Consider the following 16491-nt stretch of genomic DNA (forward strand, 5'->3'; position numbering starts at 1 on the left):
GATTTTTGAATTTTTTTGTAGTGAAACAGGTAACCCTAACAACCGCGATGAGATTGAATTGTATCTTCGATTCTCAAACATACGCGAAAAAGTGGAAGAGTATATGGCTTTACTTCGTATGTGCAAGCAACTTCGACTTAGAAGTGAGACTGATGAAGAAGTCGTAGCTCATGCTAACAAGGAATGGACAAAATGGAAAGGTTATAATTTCAACTTCGAAGTTTAAATGACCATCATCAAAGATTTCTTGATATGTTGGAAGGGATGTTATTAAAACCAACTTTGTAATGGGGATATATTAAGCATGTAATGAGTTTTATTGTGGTCTAGTTAATGCAAATATTAGTAATTTTCAATCGTATTAAGAATTCATGTTGAATCGAAAAATTTCTCAACTTTCAAATATAATTACGGCCGGGAATGTTTTGTAAACCGAGCCGTTTTACAGACTCAGGTTATTCAGGGAAGAATAACAGCCAGAAGTTCGTAAATTCATGTCCGTTTTCTGTAATCACGGCTGGGAGTTCCTGATTTCCCAACCGTTTTGTGGTGTTACGTCTGGGAATTTCTAATATCCCAACCGTTGTGTTGATTTTCGGCCGGGTCGACAAGTTTACCTAGCCGTTACTGCAGAAAATTCCATTTTTTTTTTCAGATTTTCGACGGATTTGAACTGATAAAATTGATGTTGGGAGTTGATTATAAAGTTATCTTGAGTTTTGTGATGAAGGGTTTCGTCATTTGTCTTCAAAATGTAAAAAAACAATTCACCAAAATCACCATTTTTCCTTCTTCAAAACTCAAAAAAATCGAGTTTAGATTTAAAAAAATTAATGTTTGGATTAGTCTCATCGATTCACTAAGACTGATTGGTTAGCTTAACCAATTTAATTATCACTAATCAAATTAAGGATAGATTAGACATTAGAGAAAAATATAGATAAGGGTCATATAAGTTGTTATTTCATGATCCCAAAAATCCCCCACAAACTCATCCTGTTTAAGCCCCAATAATAGAATTCTTTATTAATTTGCCTATCTGTTAGGGAGGGAGTAATTTATGTCACATCCATCTGGGCCCCAAAATATTTACCACTATGGATTTAGGGCTTAAATCCAGCACAAAAGGGTGCAAAGTAGGGGTATCACTAGACCCGGACCCGGACCCTACTTATAAAGGTCGGGTCCGGTTCCTAACGGTTCCGGGTCCGGATCCTAAATTTGTGAACCCAGAACCGGACCCGTTTAAATATCCGGGTACCCGTGGGTTCCGTTTACCCATTGGGTCTAAAGAAAACTATTTAAAAAATCTCAAAAACTTAATATATTTCTCTTTTTAGCTTGGATTTAAGTAATTTTTATAAAAAATTATTATTATTTCTTATGAATGTACTAAATAAAGATTAAATGTAAGAGAAAAAATTTAAATGAGTAAAATATCAAAGCTAAAACTAGAAAAAATACTTATAATTTTGCTAAAAACATGAATAAAAGAATGAATAAACGGGTACCCGATACCTGCGGGTACCCAATGGGTATTACCCGTTTGGACCCTTCGGGTCCAATCGGAAAATTACCCGTCGAGTCCTAAGTAGTTAATGGGTCCAACTTTAGGACCCGGAACCGGATCCTAATATACCGGATCCGGTTCGGGATCCGGGTAATGGGTACCCATTGACAGCCCTAATGCAAAGAAGTGGCAGATGGGTAGCAGCTTGACCTCCAGTGTAGCGATCGAGTAAGCACCCTGCTGGTTTGCCATGTTTTTTTCTTTCCAGAAAAGACTGCCTTTACTCTGTTGACCAAGGGTTTTGAGTTTGATGTCTCTTTTTCTTTTTTGGTTGACTTTACGACTTTAGAAGACACATAAGCAGATGAGGGTAGACGGTGGGTTCGGATAAGGCGGATAACTGGCTGCATCCCAAAGTCAAATCATGAAGAATTACAGTAGGAGAAGCTAACAAGAGGTTTCATATTCTGCAAGCGATTTTGCAGACTTATATACGCTTCCACGTCTGAAATTAACTAAATTAGCTCATGTGATCTATACATAGTAAAAAGTATTTGAAACAAACATATTTGTATGAGTTTTATAGGAGATCTCTATAGTTGATAAATTTGTGACAAAATGATTTTATTTATTGATAATTTCTGAATTACATGAAAATCGTCCCTTCATGAATCTAATTCACAATGTTCTGTAGCGAATGAGAGCGAAAGATCATTGAGATTATACAAAATACGTTTATTTGTTTGTTGCATTGCTCCTAAAATAAAAGTTGGCCCTCTAGTCTTATATCCTTGCATAATGCCCAAACAAACAATTTCTCTAGTTAGAGTCAAGAAACTAGCTTTATAATCTTGAATAATATAATCCGCCTGCTGGAAATGTAAGGTAATAGAAGGATAGTTATTATTATCAAATCTTCCACGTAAACGGAAACAAACATCATAATTATATTGTGAACCTATATATTCGACTCCAAGTCTATTAAAATGTGCCTTCACCAAATCTGCAACTCTATCAAAATGATCTTTATGCAACATGGAAAACGTAGAACCAGAATCTATGATAGCACCGCCTTTCATTTGACCATCCTCCAACTTAACCTTGAAGGTACCTGTGGGAAATCTTACTCTGTTGTTACCGACACTGATGTCTTCAAGATTTAAGTAATAGAGCGGCGTCTCGAACGTAGTCTCAACAAGGGGAGTTACATATACTTTCTGAAACGCGCCTCCGATTGTGGCAGCTGCACCAAACCTTAAATATGTGTTTGATCCCTCAAGTTTTTTGTTGTATGTCTCAAAGCAGTGGGAAAATTTACCTTGTCCAGCAGCAGCTAATTGATTTACAAAAGACAACTGTCCTTTTCCTAAACCAAGTATTCCTGTAATAAGATTAGGCTTATCTTTTAAATGATTATCGCCGACATCAAAATTCTCTTGGCTTAATCCACAACCTATTTGTAATTCAATATTTTCAACGCCACCAGTATTTGAGCCAAAAGTGAATTTTTCTGTAGCAACAATACCAGATGAAACTGATCCAGTCCCATAACGTACTGAGTAAGTGCATTGGCCATAAGCATTGCACTTATCTCTAAAGCAATAAGGATGTCCGTTACAAGGAACATGACGATATGTAGTTGACAAACTCCAAGGATAAAGTGGCATATCTTGATTGAAAGTTTTAGTGGCACCTTCACATTGAAGCCATGTCTGATCACTGCCTGTATCAATAATCAAATAGTAGTCCATGAATGATTTTTCTCCACCACGAAACGTACCCAAACCAACCTTCGCAACGTATGACCCTGATGCTTCGTAAACTGCAGGCATTTGTATATCATCTGGAACCATGGATCGTGTTGCATTACTTTGGAGTAATATTTGGGACTCGATGTAAATTGCCTGAGCTTTGGATTGTTTGGCGAGTCTTTGAAGCTTTTCGACCCGTGTTAAATTGTCACCTACATATAATGGTGATTCTTTGGAGTTCATATGAATTATCTTCATACTAAAACCTTTATTTGGATCCACCGCAATGACTGGGTTTGATAGAAGTGAAACATGAATACTTGTTAGAAGAGAAATGAAGAAAAAAACCCTCATCTTTTAACGAAATACAGTAGAATTTTTTTGATGGGTATGGCTATATGCAATTCTGAACTTGAGTTTATAGTACTGTACCGAAATAAAAACTTATGGAAGTTGAAAGAAATCTTTTCATATTGAATATATATATATATATATGTATATTTTATTAATGTGTATTAATGAAAATATCGATCCGATCTTTATAAAGAAAGCACATCAACGAGATCTTTGGATACCAATATTTATTAAGAAATCATATTGATCATAACTTCGGATATTGAGCCGTATTGACAAAGTAAATTTAGTGATTAGGAACTTCTTTCCCTAATTAGGATTCAACATGTCGACATTCTTCTTGTAATAGACCCAGAGATAAAATCTTAAATCCACTATAGGAAGCAATAAATCATACAATTGCCATCCTGTAATCATTAATTATGCATGCGATTGACATGATACTGAAATTGGAAATAATATACTGCGTAAATCCGTTTGGAATGATCCGGCAGCTTTACGTGTAAATTGTTCCCTAAATTGTAATTTTTTCAATTTTTTTTTTTTTTGCCTCCTCTGATCGTGCTTCTTCATTTAACTAAGTAGGAATTACCAATAGGTATTATTATAGTGATACTAGTTAGTGGCAGGTCCACCCACTAAAGCCCAGTAACTAGAGGTCCATAATAAAAAGAAAACATAAAAATGGACCCAATTTTTTAATCCCAGGTCCTGTACACATGCGGGACAAATCATGTGAAATTTTCAAATGTCTAAACTACCCTTCCAATCCTACATATATTTAAGCAGCCTATTTCAAAGTTTCTAAAAAAAAATACCAGCGGATTCAGATCCGGTTTCTGCTCTCTTTCTTCTTCTCGCTTTCGGACTAGGGTTTCTGAAGATTTGTTTAGTGATTTTAACAGGTATGTTGCTTAATATTTTCTATTTTCTTCTTTCTGCTACAGTTTCATGGAGATCGGTTGTGTTCTGTTTGTTTTTTATGAATCTTGTTCGTATTTATTCAGTTATTTGGTTAGATTGTTAAGTTTTTAGCTTACTTTAGCTTTCGATTTGATTATCTTTCTGTTTTCTTTTCAAAATAAGGTTTGTTTTCACTTTCAGATCGTATTATCCAGTAATACATATATGACATACTCATTGTTTCTGCTACAATTTTTGAATCATGTTTAAGATTTGAATTTTGGATCATGGAGATCGGTTATGTTCTGTTTGTTTTTTATGAATCTTGTTCGTATTTATTCAGTTATTTGGTTAGATTGTTAAGTTTTTAGCTTATTTTAGATTTCGATTTGATTATATTTCTGTTTTCTTTTCAAAATCAGGTTTGTTTTCACTTTCAGATCGTATTATCCAGCAGTACATATATGACATACTCATTGTTTCTGCTACAATTTTTGAATCATGTTTAAGATTTGAATTTTGGATCATGAAGACCGGTTATGTTCTGTTTGTTTTTTATGAATCTTGTTCGTATTTATTCAGTTATTTGGTTAGATTGTTAAGTTTTTAGCTTATTTTAGCTTTCGATTTGATTATCTTTCTTTTTCTTTTCAAAATCAAGTTTGTTTTCACTTTCAGATCGTATTATCCAACAGTACATATATGACATACTCATTGTTTCTGCTACAATTTTTGAAACATGTTTAAGTTTTGAATTTTGGATCATGGAGATCGGTTGTGTTTTGTTTGTTTTTTATGAATCTTGTTCGTATTTATTCAGTTATTTGGTTAGATTGTTAAGTTTTTATCTTATTTTAGCTTTCGATTTGATTATCTTTCTGTTTTATTTTCAAAATCAGGTTTGTTTTCACTTTCAGATCGTATTATCCAGCAGTACATATATGACATACTCATTGTTTCTTCTCTTAGATTCTGTTTCTTGCATAGATCTCTCACTTTTTTTAGTTTGACCCATCAGTACCTATGTGAAATACCGTATTACGTGCTTCGATTCTGCTGTTTCTCCTAGATTCTTAATTATTCTTTGTCATGCAGTTGATTTTATAGTTCATGAATCTGCAGTACATATATGGCATACTCATAGAAACTGCTCTTAGAATCTGTTTCTTGCATAGATCTCTCACTTTTTTTAGTTTGACCCATCAATACGTATGTGAAATACTGTATTTTAATACTGTTACATCTTTGTCACATTTGCAGGTTCAAAACATGTCTGATGCAAAGTGTTCCAATCCAAATACCTACTGCTATGCATACATTTATTATAAGCATCATCATTTTGCTCACCTGGTTACTTTTAAGTCTAGTATTGATGACCTAAAATTTCTTATTTGTGAAAACTGGAGAACCTTGAACCCTTCTGAGATTATCATCACTTATGTTGAGAATGGTGTCAAAGTGCCTGTGATTGCTGACTTTCAACTTCATGGTCTCGCTGCCTTGCATTTTTCAAAGAAATCGGCGCTCTTTGAGCTGCATGTGGATTTTATTTCTTATGGTGGATGTAGTTCCTCTACATTCAGCGACGTCGACAACAATTCAGAACTGATTAGGGCAGCTAGAGATAGTTATGAAACTGATGGAAAAGAAATTGTTAAAACTCTTATGTCCGATGGGTGGGAGAATTTTTTTGATGATCCGAACAAGATTTTTCGTGGTGGTGTTGATGCTGTTCGGTTGGCCTGTCAAAAGTATTGTTTGAAGTCTGGGTATCGCGTAACAAAGGTGAAGAATGATCGTGAAAGGTTCACAATGAAATGCAGTAAAGTCCCATGAACTTGGATGATCCATGCAGTTGCTATTGATTCTACTTGCGATGTTTTTAGGATAAAAAAGTATGTTGGGAGGCACACTTGTGGAACTGGTGTGAAGTTGAGAAGTCCTAAAGTATCGAAGAAGCTGGTACACAATCTTATTCATGATCGGGTGATGCACAACCCACTTATCAAGCCTCGCGAAATTGAAGATTATATAAAAGTTGGTGCTGGTGTTAATATCAAATATCACCATGCATATCATGGTTTAGAACAGTCACACCATGAAATTTTTGGGAATGATGTAAAGTCTTACTCTGATCTGGTTTGGTGGGTGAATTCATTGAAAGAAACAAATCCTGGCTCTTATGTGGATTTTCAGTTTAACGATGCAACTCAGACATTTGAAAGGTTATTCATTGCAATAGGCGCTTGTATTGAAGGTTATAGACTTTGTCGACCAATGATTTTTGTTGATGCAACTTTTCTGACCGGGAGATTTAGAGGTACCCTTATGGCTGCTACTTGTCTGAATGGGAATCAAGGCAAGTGCTCTTTGTTACGTTTTAATTGTTATTATTTACAAGTTATTCACTGCTTTTAATCGTTAGAACCTTTTGAGTATACCATTTATGTATTGAAAAGTTATTGTGTCTAACATACACTAATTCATATATGTAAGCATAAGACCTTTTTTTTAGTACAATATGTCTATTATGTACTGGAAATTCTTAGTCTATTTTCCAGTACATAATATATGTTACGTCTATTAATATAGCAACATATTTAGTGACAGTATATAATATATGTACTGTTTTTTTTTTTGCAGGTTTTTATCCGCTAGCCTTTGCATTGGTCCCAGAAGAGGATGTTGACAATTGGGATTGGTTTATGCGCAATCTTAGCAACATTGTTGATGACCGTCCTATCACCTTTATGTCTGATCGTCATGAAGGATTGTTGAGGTCTATTCCTAAACACTTTCCTACTTCCCATCATGGCTATTGTTACTACCACTTGCAAGGAAACTTACCAATCAGGAAATCAGACGATAAGTACAAAGAAGTTATGGCTTGTTTCAAAAAATAATACTCTCACACCAGCAAGATATGAAGAAGCACTAATAGAAATGGAGTTAATCGGAAGGCCTGGGGTTGCTGAGTATTGCCGCAATATGCCTAGGGAACATTGGTCCAGCGCGTTCTTCACTGGCTGTAGATTTGGTCAGACTACATCAAGCGTTGCTGAGTCCTTCAATAATTGGATTCGGAAAGACAAGAGGTTGCCTGCCTGTGCCCTCGTTGACATGATCAGGTTTGTGTGTTTTTTTTTTTTGTTGGTGTTTTCTTTGTTTTTGGTTCATTTTTTTTTTTTTGTTCAAAATTTATTCCAGGTGTTCTTTTTGTTCCATTCATAGGTTACGCGTTCTGGAGTTGATGAATGAACGTCGCGAAATGAGTCTTTTGATGGACCCAGATAAGCTCACTCCTACCTACGAGGCGTTACTTAAAGAAAATATTCAAATTGGTCGAGTTTGGAATGTTACTCAGTCATCTGCGTATGAGTATGAGATTCATTCGCCTAGGTTAGCTTTATCCCATAAAACAACTTTTACTGTACTATAACATACATGTAGGAGTGAATCATATGTTTTGTTTTTTTGTATTTGTTTGCAGTGCTGCATATATGTACTGCTTTTAAGTTATTTGTGCTGAAAAGCTTTTTGCGCATCTGCAGGTCTCACACTGTTGATCTGTTGAACAAGACTTGCACCTGCCAAAGATGGCGTGTTTATGGTTTTCCATGCTCTCATGCTACAACAGCTATTTCTTCCAAGGGTGATCAATACGTAGATTATATCGAAGACTACTTCAAAGTTACAAATTTTCAGCAGCTGTATTCAATTGTTATTAGACCAATCCCCAACTACAACAGGCCAGAGCAGTATCTGCCAGAGGATACTATTTTTCCACCCCATCCACGAGTTCCACCAGGTAGGCCAAAGGGAAATCGTATCATGAATGCATGGGAGAAAGCTAGGAAGTCCGTCCGTTGTTCCAACTGCAAGAAGAAAACTCACCACAACAAGGCAACGTGCACTGCCATTCCTTCATACCCATGAGTTTTAGATTTTCAGTTCTCCCTTATTACTTTGTGCTCATTTAAGACTCTTTTAATGGTACTTTGTACAGCATTATCTACTTTCAATATTATTAGTTTTTCAGGTTGATTTCCATGTTTGTTTTAATAGTGCAGGGGTTATGTACTCTAATTAAGTTGTTATCTACTTTGTCATAAACAACTATCTGGATGAATTTTTTTTCAAGGTGCACTCTGAAAAATGTTACAATATGTCACACCTATGTACTACATAAATATTACAGTGAGTATGTACTATGTGTTTCTTCCAGGTCATTGTGGCTGTTCAGGATTTTTGGAGTACATCTATTATGTACCCTAAGTTCTTCTAGGCCATTATGGCTGGTTGTTCAAGACTTTCTGAGCACAATTATTATGTACTGTGTGTTCAATTAAGACACACCAAACAAAGAGACCAGTTCTGAGATTCATGTTCTCTCCCATCATGATTAAAAAATTTAGAGAGTCATATTCTTCAATTGAATCTAATAGCTGGTTTATGTTACATAAGACACACCAAAACACTTCATACTATGGACTTTTACCATCCAACATGTCAACATTTTTATAAAGCGAAACAACTGTACATAGATTAAACACAAACACCATAGTTTCGAGAACAATTGTTATCAAAATAAATAAGAATAATTACTAAACTTTGATATTGTCTAAAACAAACTAGCAAACTCTGAATATGTTCTCTATGATAACTTCTACTATGCAGTCCTAATTCATATAAGCACTGTCTTAAAAACCTTTTGGAGCATGAATATTCCAGCTCTTCTCAGGAGGAGATGTTGCTGAGAGTATGTCGCATGCTAAAGAGATCCTCTTCTTATGCATTTTGTCCTTTAGTTCTTCTGGGTCTCCCAAGCTCATTTGCACTCCATCAATTACTTTCTCCTTTGCAACTTTCTTCATGATGTGCATGATATATATTGCACAATCTGGATAGTCTCCCTGTTGAGGTGTTGGGTAACTAATCATCTTTACTCTGTGTACAAGTGGAAGGCGCAGGCTCGACAAGCGTTCATTAATTGCTAACAAGCAGTATTCTGCCATAAGATTAGCATTATCGAGACACTCGTTTTTGGATACAGCTTCCCAAGTGTTGTAGTGGAAGAATTCGCCTTTCTCGCATTCATACACAAGAAGCGTCCAATGCACGTTTTGGTGTGACATTGGAATAATAATCTTCCTGGTTCCTTCCTCCATATTCCTGATGGGTAAGAAGACAGCAGTGTTTGCTGCTACTTGATGTACTGGGTCACTTAAATAAAACTGAAAAGAAAAAGAATTAATTTATCAGTGTAGTAAATATGTACTGAAAATTATAGTGTAAAACACATATATGAAAGCATAATATTGTTACAACATCAAAAAAAAATTGTTTCGTTTTAGTTTCGCAGATATGCTATTCAAATTCTCAATATATAAAACAAATAAGCATGAATTCGGATTCAATGTAAAACAGTATCAGAGATATGCACTGCACTTTACAAAGACATGATGCATGTTGTTTATCGAGATAAATTGGAAAACATACCCAGCCTGTTGGATCAATGTGGAGTACTGGAATGTACTTTCTCTGTCCATTCACCGGTTGCTCATTATGATATGCTTTTTTCAGTTGGTATTGCCAGTAATTTATAAGATCTCCCTCTAAAGCCCTGTTATGTAGCAGATCTTCAAATGTCTCAGATAATATGTGATGACCAATCACAGCAGGAGCTTTCCAAGCACTGTTGCTGCAAATTCAAATAATCCAAATCAATTATAAGTTTGATTCTAAACGAAGTACATAAAGTTTTGTTAAAATGAAAGGGACCTATCCAAGAGAGACTCACATTGAGGTAGCTTTGTCAAAAAAGGAGAGAGAAGCGCTCTTTGTTGTGAACTCAAATCCTTATAGAACGGAGATTTCCTTAGGCTCAACAACTTGCGTGCATTCTTCACTTTTTTAGTAAGTTCTTGCAGATTTGGATCACCTTTAGCTTTTCTTTCTCACATTCTCGCCATCCTTTTTCTGAACTTTCTCTGTTGGGCAATCTTTTTCAACTGGGTTTTCAGTTCTGGACTTTGTTTTTCGCATTTTAGGTCCCGACAGTCCTTTGCCACTAGCAAACTCAGGATCAACTCTTTTCTGCGGGTGGCTCCGAGTTACTGGCTTCTGAGGGGTGTATGTGATTTTTGGAGTAAGTTTTTCTCCTTGGCTGAGATAGTCGGCTTTTTTTCTCCTTGTCCATGACTGATGTAGTCGACTTCGCTATTGGTTTGACTTCATTACTCTTTGTAGCCAGCCTATCTTCGAGTCTCTTGGCAAGTGTTACGTCATCTTCCTCTGATGTTTGACTAACTCCAAGTTCGTTATCCTTCAATATACCATAAACGTAAAAAAAACAAATGAGAGACTAAAAAAGCAAAAAAAAAAATGAACAGAATAGAACATATGTATTGTCGGATTCTTTTCAGTACAGAAGTTATGTACTTTTAGTTTCACTGAGTACATAACATATGTACTGTTGGGTTTTCCCATGTTACTGAACATATGTAACATAAGTGGTCCATTAAGTATTGATAAAGTTGTTACTTTTCACTTTTTTGGTAATTATAATTACCTTCTGTAGCTCAGAAAGAAGTTGGAGAGTCTCAGCATATGCATTAGCTTTTTCGGCGCTCATATTCTTCTTCAGTCGAGCTTCCTCTGCCTTTTCAGCATCTAAAACTGGATACTTCTGTTTGAGAATCGGCAGCATTAGTACATATGCTAAAAGCATCATTAAAAACAAAACATAAATTCATTAAACAGAAGTAGATTTAGGTACTTACAAGACTCTCTAATTGTTTAGTAGGCTGTTGCTTTCTGTCATTCTTCATTTTCTTCTTCCTTTCTACTTCATTGAATGGAATGGGATCCCAAGGTTTCCTTGTTCCCTGCATTTGAAACAAATCAGACTACGAACTATTTGACCAAAAATTGATATACGTACTGCTGGTTATATGTATCAGAAGGATATATGTACTAGGTTTATAACATGTTCATACTTCTTGTTCAGGTTGCTGAAGATCAGCTTTCAAACGAGCTTGTTCAGCTGCAGCTAAAACAATTGCAGAGGCTTCATTAAGTGTAGGTGCAGTATCGATTTGAGCTTTCATCCGAGGGATCCGTTTGAGCTTGATCTGATGCTCCTCTAGCAACTGGAGCTTCATTATGCGCAGGCGCAGCTGCAAGATGGATTTGAGGTGGATCAGGTGCACCTAGATCAATTGCAGGCTGCTGCACCTCTTCTCCATTTTGATCACTTGGTCCTAAACCCAAGTCAAAAGTTGGTCTTGAAACTTGTGATGGAGGATCCAGATCTTTAGCATAAAATTTGTCGAAGATTTGAGAAGATTCCATTTTTTCCAAGCTTGGTAAACTACCAGTCGATGGGTACTCCAGACTAAGAATTCCTAAGGATGGATAAGGATCTCCCATAATTTCAGCTTGTAGATATTTTGAGTACTCATCGGTATAAATACCCTTCCCATGGATGGCCAGGTCAATCAGTTTCTCCATCGGCACGGTATGCAGTTCTTTGAGACTCGGCAGCTCACAAACCAAAGGCATAAACTGCATATTCGGCAACATTTCTTCAAGCGATGCACCCTACATAAATGCAATGCCAAACCGTATTATTTTATAGGATGACAAAGTATAAAATTGAACTAACTAGTGTAACGTTCAATTCGCTCACCTGTCTATCTCTAAGAGAACCAATTTCCACTTCAATATTACCCAGAACTTGTGTCGCTGCTGTTTGTTGGAGTTCAGCCTTTTCAGTCTGTTATTCAACATAAGGTGATATGTTTTTAATCAGTATTGCAGATATGTACTTGTATGTTTTTCAGTATAGTAGATATGTACTGACAAGTTTTAGTTTTTTACAAACTAAACTAATACTAGAAAGAATATAACTTACTTGTGATGGTTCTGGCATGCTCTTTTCCTCTTGCAGCTCTTTCACCTTTCGCTCCAAATCAGATCTAGCCCAAATTTTAAACTGTGAAACTTCAATATCGAATTCTGTGGGATTTTCTTCAGATCCCCCCATAACAGGCATTGTTGGAGTAGCATTTCTCTGTTCATTCGACTTTTCTTGGGTATCATCTGGAATTTCCTGTTCAGCCTCTGTTACCAAGGGAGTAGTTGCTGATGGAACGGTGTCATCCAAATCATCATGCCCTTCTTCAGAGCTACTGCTAGATTCTTCTTCTCCCGAGTTTGGTTGTGGAGGTGGGTAAGCTCTGTGATATATATCATTCAAAAGCTCTTCTAGGATACTCACATCAATCGGGAGGCCGTCCTCTTTCCTTCTCTGTAACTCACACCATTTTCTGCAATTGTCAGCCTCAAATCTTCATTCTTTACTTCCAAATCCTCGAACTTTTCTTGCCAATCTACTTTCAATGGCACGTCTTCAACTGGAAGCCTTTGAGCAATTTCATTCAACATTTCTTTTTCATACATAGTATATTCATCCTTAAATTCTTTAGAGAACTGGAAAAGTACATATAACACACACATATAACCAGTTTTTGTATCAGTATAACATATATGTACTCAAAAAAAAAGTGCATATGACACACACACAATCATTTTGGTCAATCAGAAAACTGCTTTTCTGATAGTGTCCTACCTAAAACAAATCATTTAATATGTATGAAAACATAAATAATTATACTTAAATTCATCAAATTTAATCAGTTTTTTAGATATGTACTGGTGCATCATTTTTTCCTAAACCAAAACTACAAGAAGCATAATGAAATAAAACTTATCCTAGTAATATGTATTGTTTTTCTTAGGGACTTACTGTGTATTGCGAAGCCTCCATATCCTTTAGAAACTCAACAGATATTTCTTTGATGTTCCACCCTGCCGCTCTTGGAAGGTATCGATCATCTGGTAACGTCACTGGTTTCACCAAGTGAGTATGCTCCGCATACAACAACTATGACAAAATAACATCAATAGAATCAAATACAGAAACTTAAATGACAGTAGAGTAAATATGTACTTGGAAAAAAAAACTTGTACTAGATGATCGATACCAACAAATAGACGACACAACCAGTGATGTCCTCGGGAGTGTTGTAGTTCTGATTGATTTTCTTCTCTAAGAAATTATGTATCAGGTCAGGCCAAGATACATTCTTTGACTTCTCGAGATCATCAACTAAACCAAAGTACTTTTCTTTGAGTTTGTGAGCATATTTTGTTGTAAAAAACAAAGTAATACACATAAACATGCATAATAGCTTAACCATATCTTCAATTGTTTGTTCAGTTTCTACTCTTGGTATCCTGTACTCCATATATTCATCATCTTCACTATCGGGTACTTGTTCATCACTGTCATCATCACTGTCTTCGCCACCTTCATATTTAGAATCCTTGATTCCAGTACGCTTGAGCAGTTTCAAGATGGCATCTTGTAGCATTAGTCTTGTAACCGTGTTTCTATCACCAAAGTGTCTAATGTATAATGGTTTCTGCCTCCATCCACCACCTCCCATCAAAAAGGTGTCATCAGTTCTTCTTCCTACCATTCTTGGCATTCCAAACATTACACCCATTTTTTCTGGTGTCGACGTGATAATGTGTGTTTCACCTCTTCTAACAAACTCAAATGTGAGCTCACTCTTGACTCGACCCCTTTTGTAACACTTCAAGTACTTTTTAACTGCACCTTCCAACTTTTCCCAATGACTTTCTGAGTACTTAGTGTGCCAGAACATCAAAAACATCTGTCCATAAGAAGATTCAGCTATCTTTTCCAATGTGGCTTCACTCAAAGTATATTTACTCGCCTTCATTCTGGCAACTAGGCTATGTAATGTTGTGAAACCAGACCTATACAACTTCCTAACAGATTTTGGCACCACCTTACCTACAAAATTTAATTGGTTTTATTTCAGTATAACATTTATGGACTACACATTCATCATCTCAGAAACACAATCAATCATTATTGGCCTTATGTACTTCATATCCAAAGATCATTATCATATAAACAAACAAACTGATGAATTTAGAGTACATAAACACTACAATGTCTCAGTTTTTTAGTTATGTACTGCCAATTATGTGCCAGAAACACAAACAGTGGTAAATAGACACATAAACAATGTTACCCATTCACTACTGGACTTATGTACTACCAAAAAACAACCTAATTAAGAAAAATTCTCAGTATTTGATATATGTACTGGTGGCTCTATGTATCAGAAATAAAATGAAACACATTGCATATCACTTTTGATTCTTATTCTACAGTTTTATAGTTATGTACTGCCAATTATAAGTACTAGAAACACAAAGTAAAAGTTGCATGTAAACTATGATGGGTTTTCATAAATTTTTAATCAGTACTTCAAATATGTACTGGTGGATCTATGTCCTAGAAACACAAAAAATATACTGAAAGTGTTAGAAATAGTACCTTTTTTCTGAATTGGTGCGTTGTTACTCGGCTTTCTTCGTTTTCTTTTTAGTACATCTGGAGATTCATCGTCCAATGAACTTTTTGAAGTTTTTTTCTTCGATTTCGGTGTTTCAACCTTTTTACTCTTTTTCCTCTTTGATTTTCGTCTTGAAATTCTTGAATCGTCTTCTGATGTTCTAGGAGCAGTGGTATCATCCATTATTTTTTCTTCTTCTTGGATTGTTCTTGTGATTTTTCTTGTTTTAACCATTATCGGAAGAGAATATAGGTTTTAGGGTTTTTCTCTATTCTTGTGAATCAGAATCGTTGTTTGCAAACTATTCTCTGAATGATTTTTGAGATCTGTTGTCTCAAAAATCTCTAAATGAATTTGGGTTTCTATTCTCTCTGTGAAGAGAAAATTTTTTCTCTTTGAAAATCTCTGAATGTGAAGTCTAAAAACCGCAAGAAGGTGGTTGTACGGGAAAGAGAAACCGCAAAAAGATGGTTGATTTCACACGTGAGTAGTGCTGGGGTAAGCTGGTCATTTTACTAGTTTCAAATAATTATGGACCTAATGATAAGTCTAAAAACCGGTTGGACCCTACTATAACTAACTTAATGGGCTTAGGATCAACTAGCAAATTTTCCTTTCCAATTTTGAAAGCAACTTTTGTTGTTCAGATCGAACATAGGAAAACAGAGAAAATATAGGAAAACCCAGAATAGTATGGCTATAAATTGCTAAATTCCCTTTATTTCGTTAGTATTTTGCCATTAATTGGTCTTTGGTGAGTTCATGAGATGGGGAAGACAAAGAAACGAAATATAGACTAAAGAAAAATAACGAACGGCAGTTACAGATGTTCCATCTTCTTTAACTTTACAAGGGTACTAATGGAACTCCAATGATATTTGTTAAAAAAATATTAATTAAAATTTAACATTTTATCTTCACGAGATATTTACATTTGATATTTACATTTTCCATATAAAACTAACTCAATTAATGAGCTTTTATCCTATGCATGTATGCATATGTTAACATTTGCCATAATATAAATATAAACAACATTGAGTATGTTTTGGAAGTTAAACCAAGATATGGTGTTTTGGTTTGTGGATCAATATATGATGTTGATCCAGTCCGAATGGATCAACTGCTGCACTTGACGCAGTCAAGTTGGATCAACAGGAACAATTGACACACTATGCGATATTTGGAAGTTCGAGTTAACTAGAAGAGAAACTTGTGTCGGTTCCTTGTTTTAGAGTTTTACTATATTTAGAGTTTCTTTGTGTTTCTAGAAGTGTGCTTTATTTAGAGTTTGTTTTTATTAGGAAACTACTTTGAGTGATTCTCAAGTTTGTGAGACTATAAGTAGGCTAGTAAGCCATGAGACAATGTACACCAAACTGATTATCAATGTAATCGTTTATTTGCTTCCGCATGTGCTCTCCTCTCTCTTGCTCGATCCTACATTTGGTATCAGAGCAAGGTGAGAGGAAGAGGGAGGAGAGGAGATAGAGTTCGTAAAGATTCATAAGCTTTT

At 35.5% G+C, this 16491-nt stretch overlaps 3 protein-coding genes and 1 long non-coding RNA gene across 4 annotated transcripts; 2 read left to right on the top strand and 2 right to left on the bottom strand.

Annotated features, from left to right (window-relative positions):
• Nucleotides 1-2175: 2175 nt before the first annotated feature.
• LOC113311388 (aspartic proteinase nepenthesin-2-like) lies at nucleotides 2176-3615 on the bottom strand. Its single transcript, XM_026560227.1, has one exon. It carries the CDS (start codon nucleotides 3613-3615, stop codon nucleotides 2176-2178), a length of 1440 nt encoding a protein of 479 aa, XP_026416012.1.
• Nucleotides 3616-5965: 2350 nt separating this feature from the next.
• On the top strand, nucleotides 5966-7421 carry LOC113311389. Its single transcript, XM_026560229.1, has 4 exons — nucleotides 5966-5982; nucleotides 6087-6323; nucleotides 6405-6877; nucleotides 7162-7421. The coding sequence occupies exons 1-4, from the start codon at nucleotides 5966-5968 to the stop codon at nucleotides 7419-7421; spliced, it is 987 nt and encodes a 328-aa protein (XP_026416014.1).
• A 40-nt stretch (nucleotides 7422-7461) lies between these two features.
• LOC113311390 lies at nucleotides 7462-8454 on the top strand. Its single transcript, XM_026560230.1, has 3 exons — nucleotides 7462-7646; nucleotides 7750-7917; nucleotides 8070-8454. Exons 1-3 carry the CDS (start codon nucleotides 7462-7464, stop codon nucleotides 8452-8454), a joined length of 738 nt encoding a protein of 245 aa, XP_026416015.1.
• A 2638-nt stretch (nucleotides 8455-11092) lies between these two features.
• Nucleotides 11093-11604, bottom strand: LOC113309942. The gene is made up of 3 exons (XR_003340811.1): nucleotides 11517-11604; nucleotides 11301-11405; nucleotides 11093-11206 (listed from the first exon to the last, which is right to left on the bottom strand). It is a non-coding gene; the product is annotated as an uncharacterized LOC113309942 (long non-coding RNA).
• Nucleotides 11605-16491: the final 4887 nt, after the last annotated feature.

Source organism: Papaver somniferum, chromosome 9 (assembly GCF_003573695.1).
Source record: "Papaver somniferum cultivar HN1 chromosome 9, ASM357369v1, whole genome shotgun sequence".
Classification (NCBI taxonomy): domain Eukaryota; kingdom Viridiplantae; phylum Streptophyta; class Magnoliopsida; order Ranunculales; family Papaveraceae; genus Papaver; species Papaver somniferum.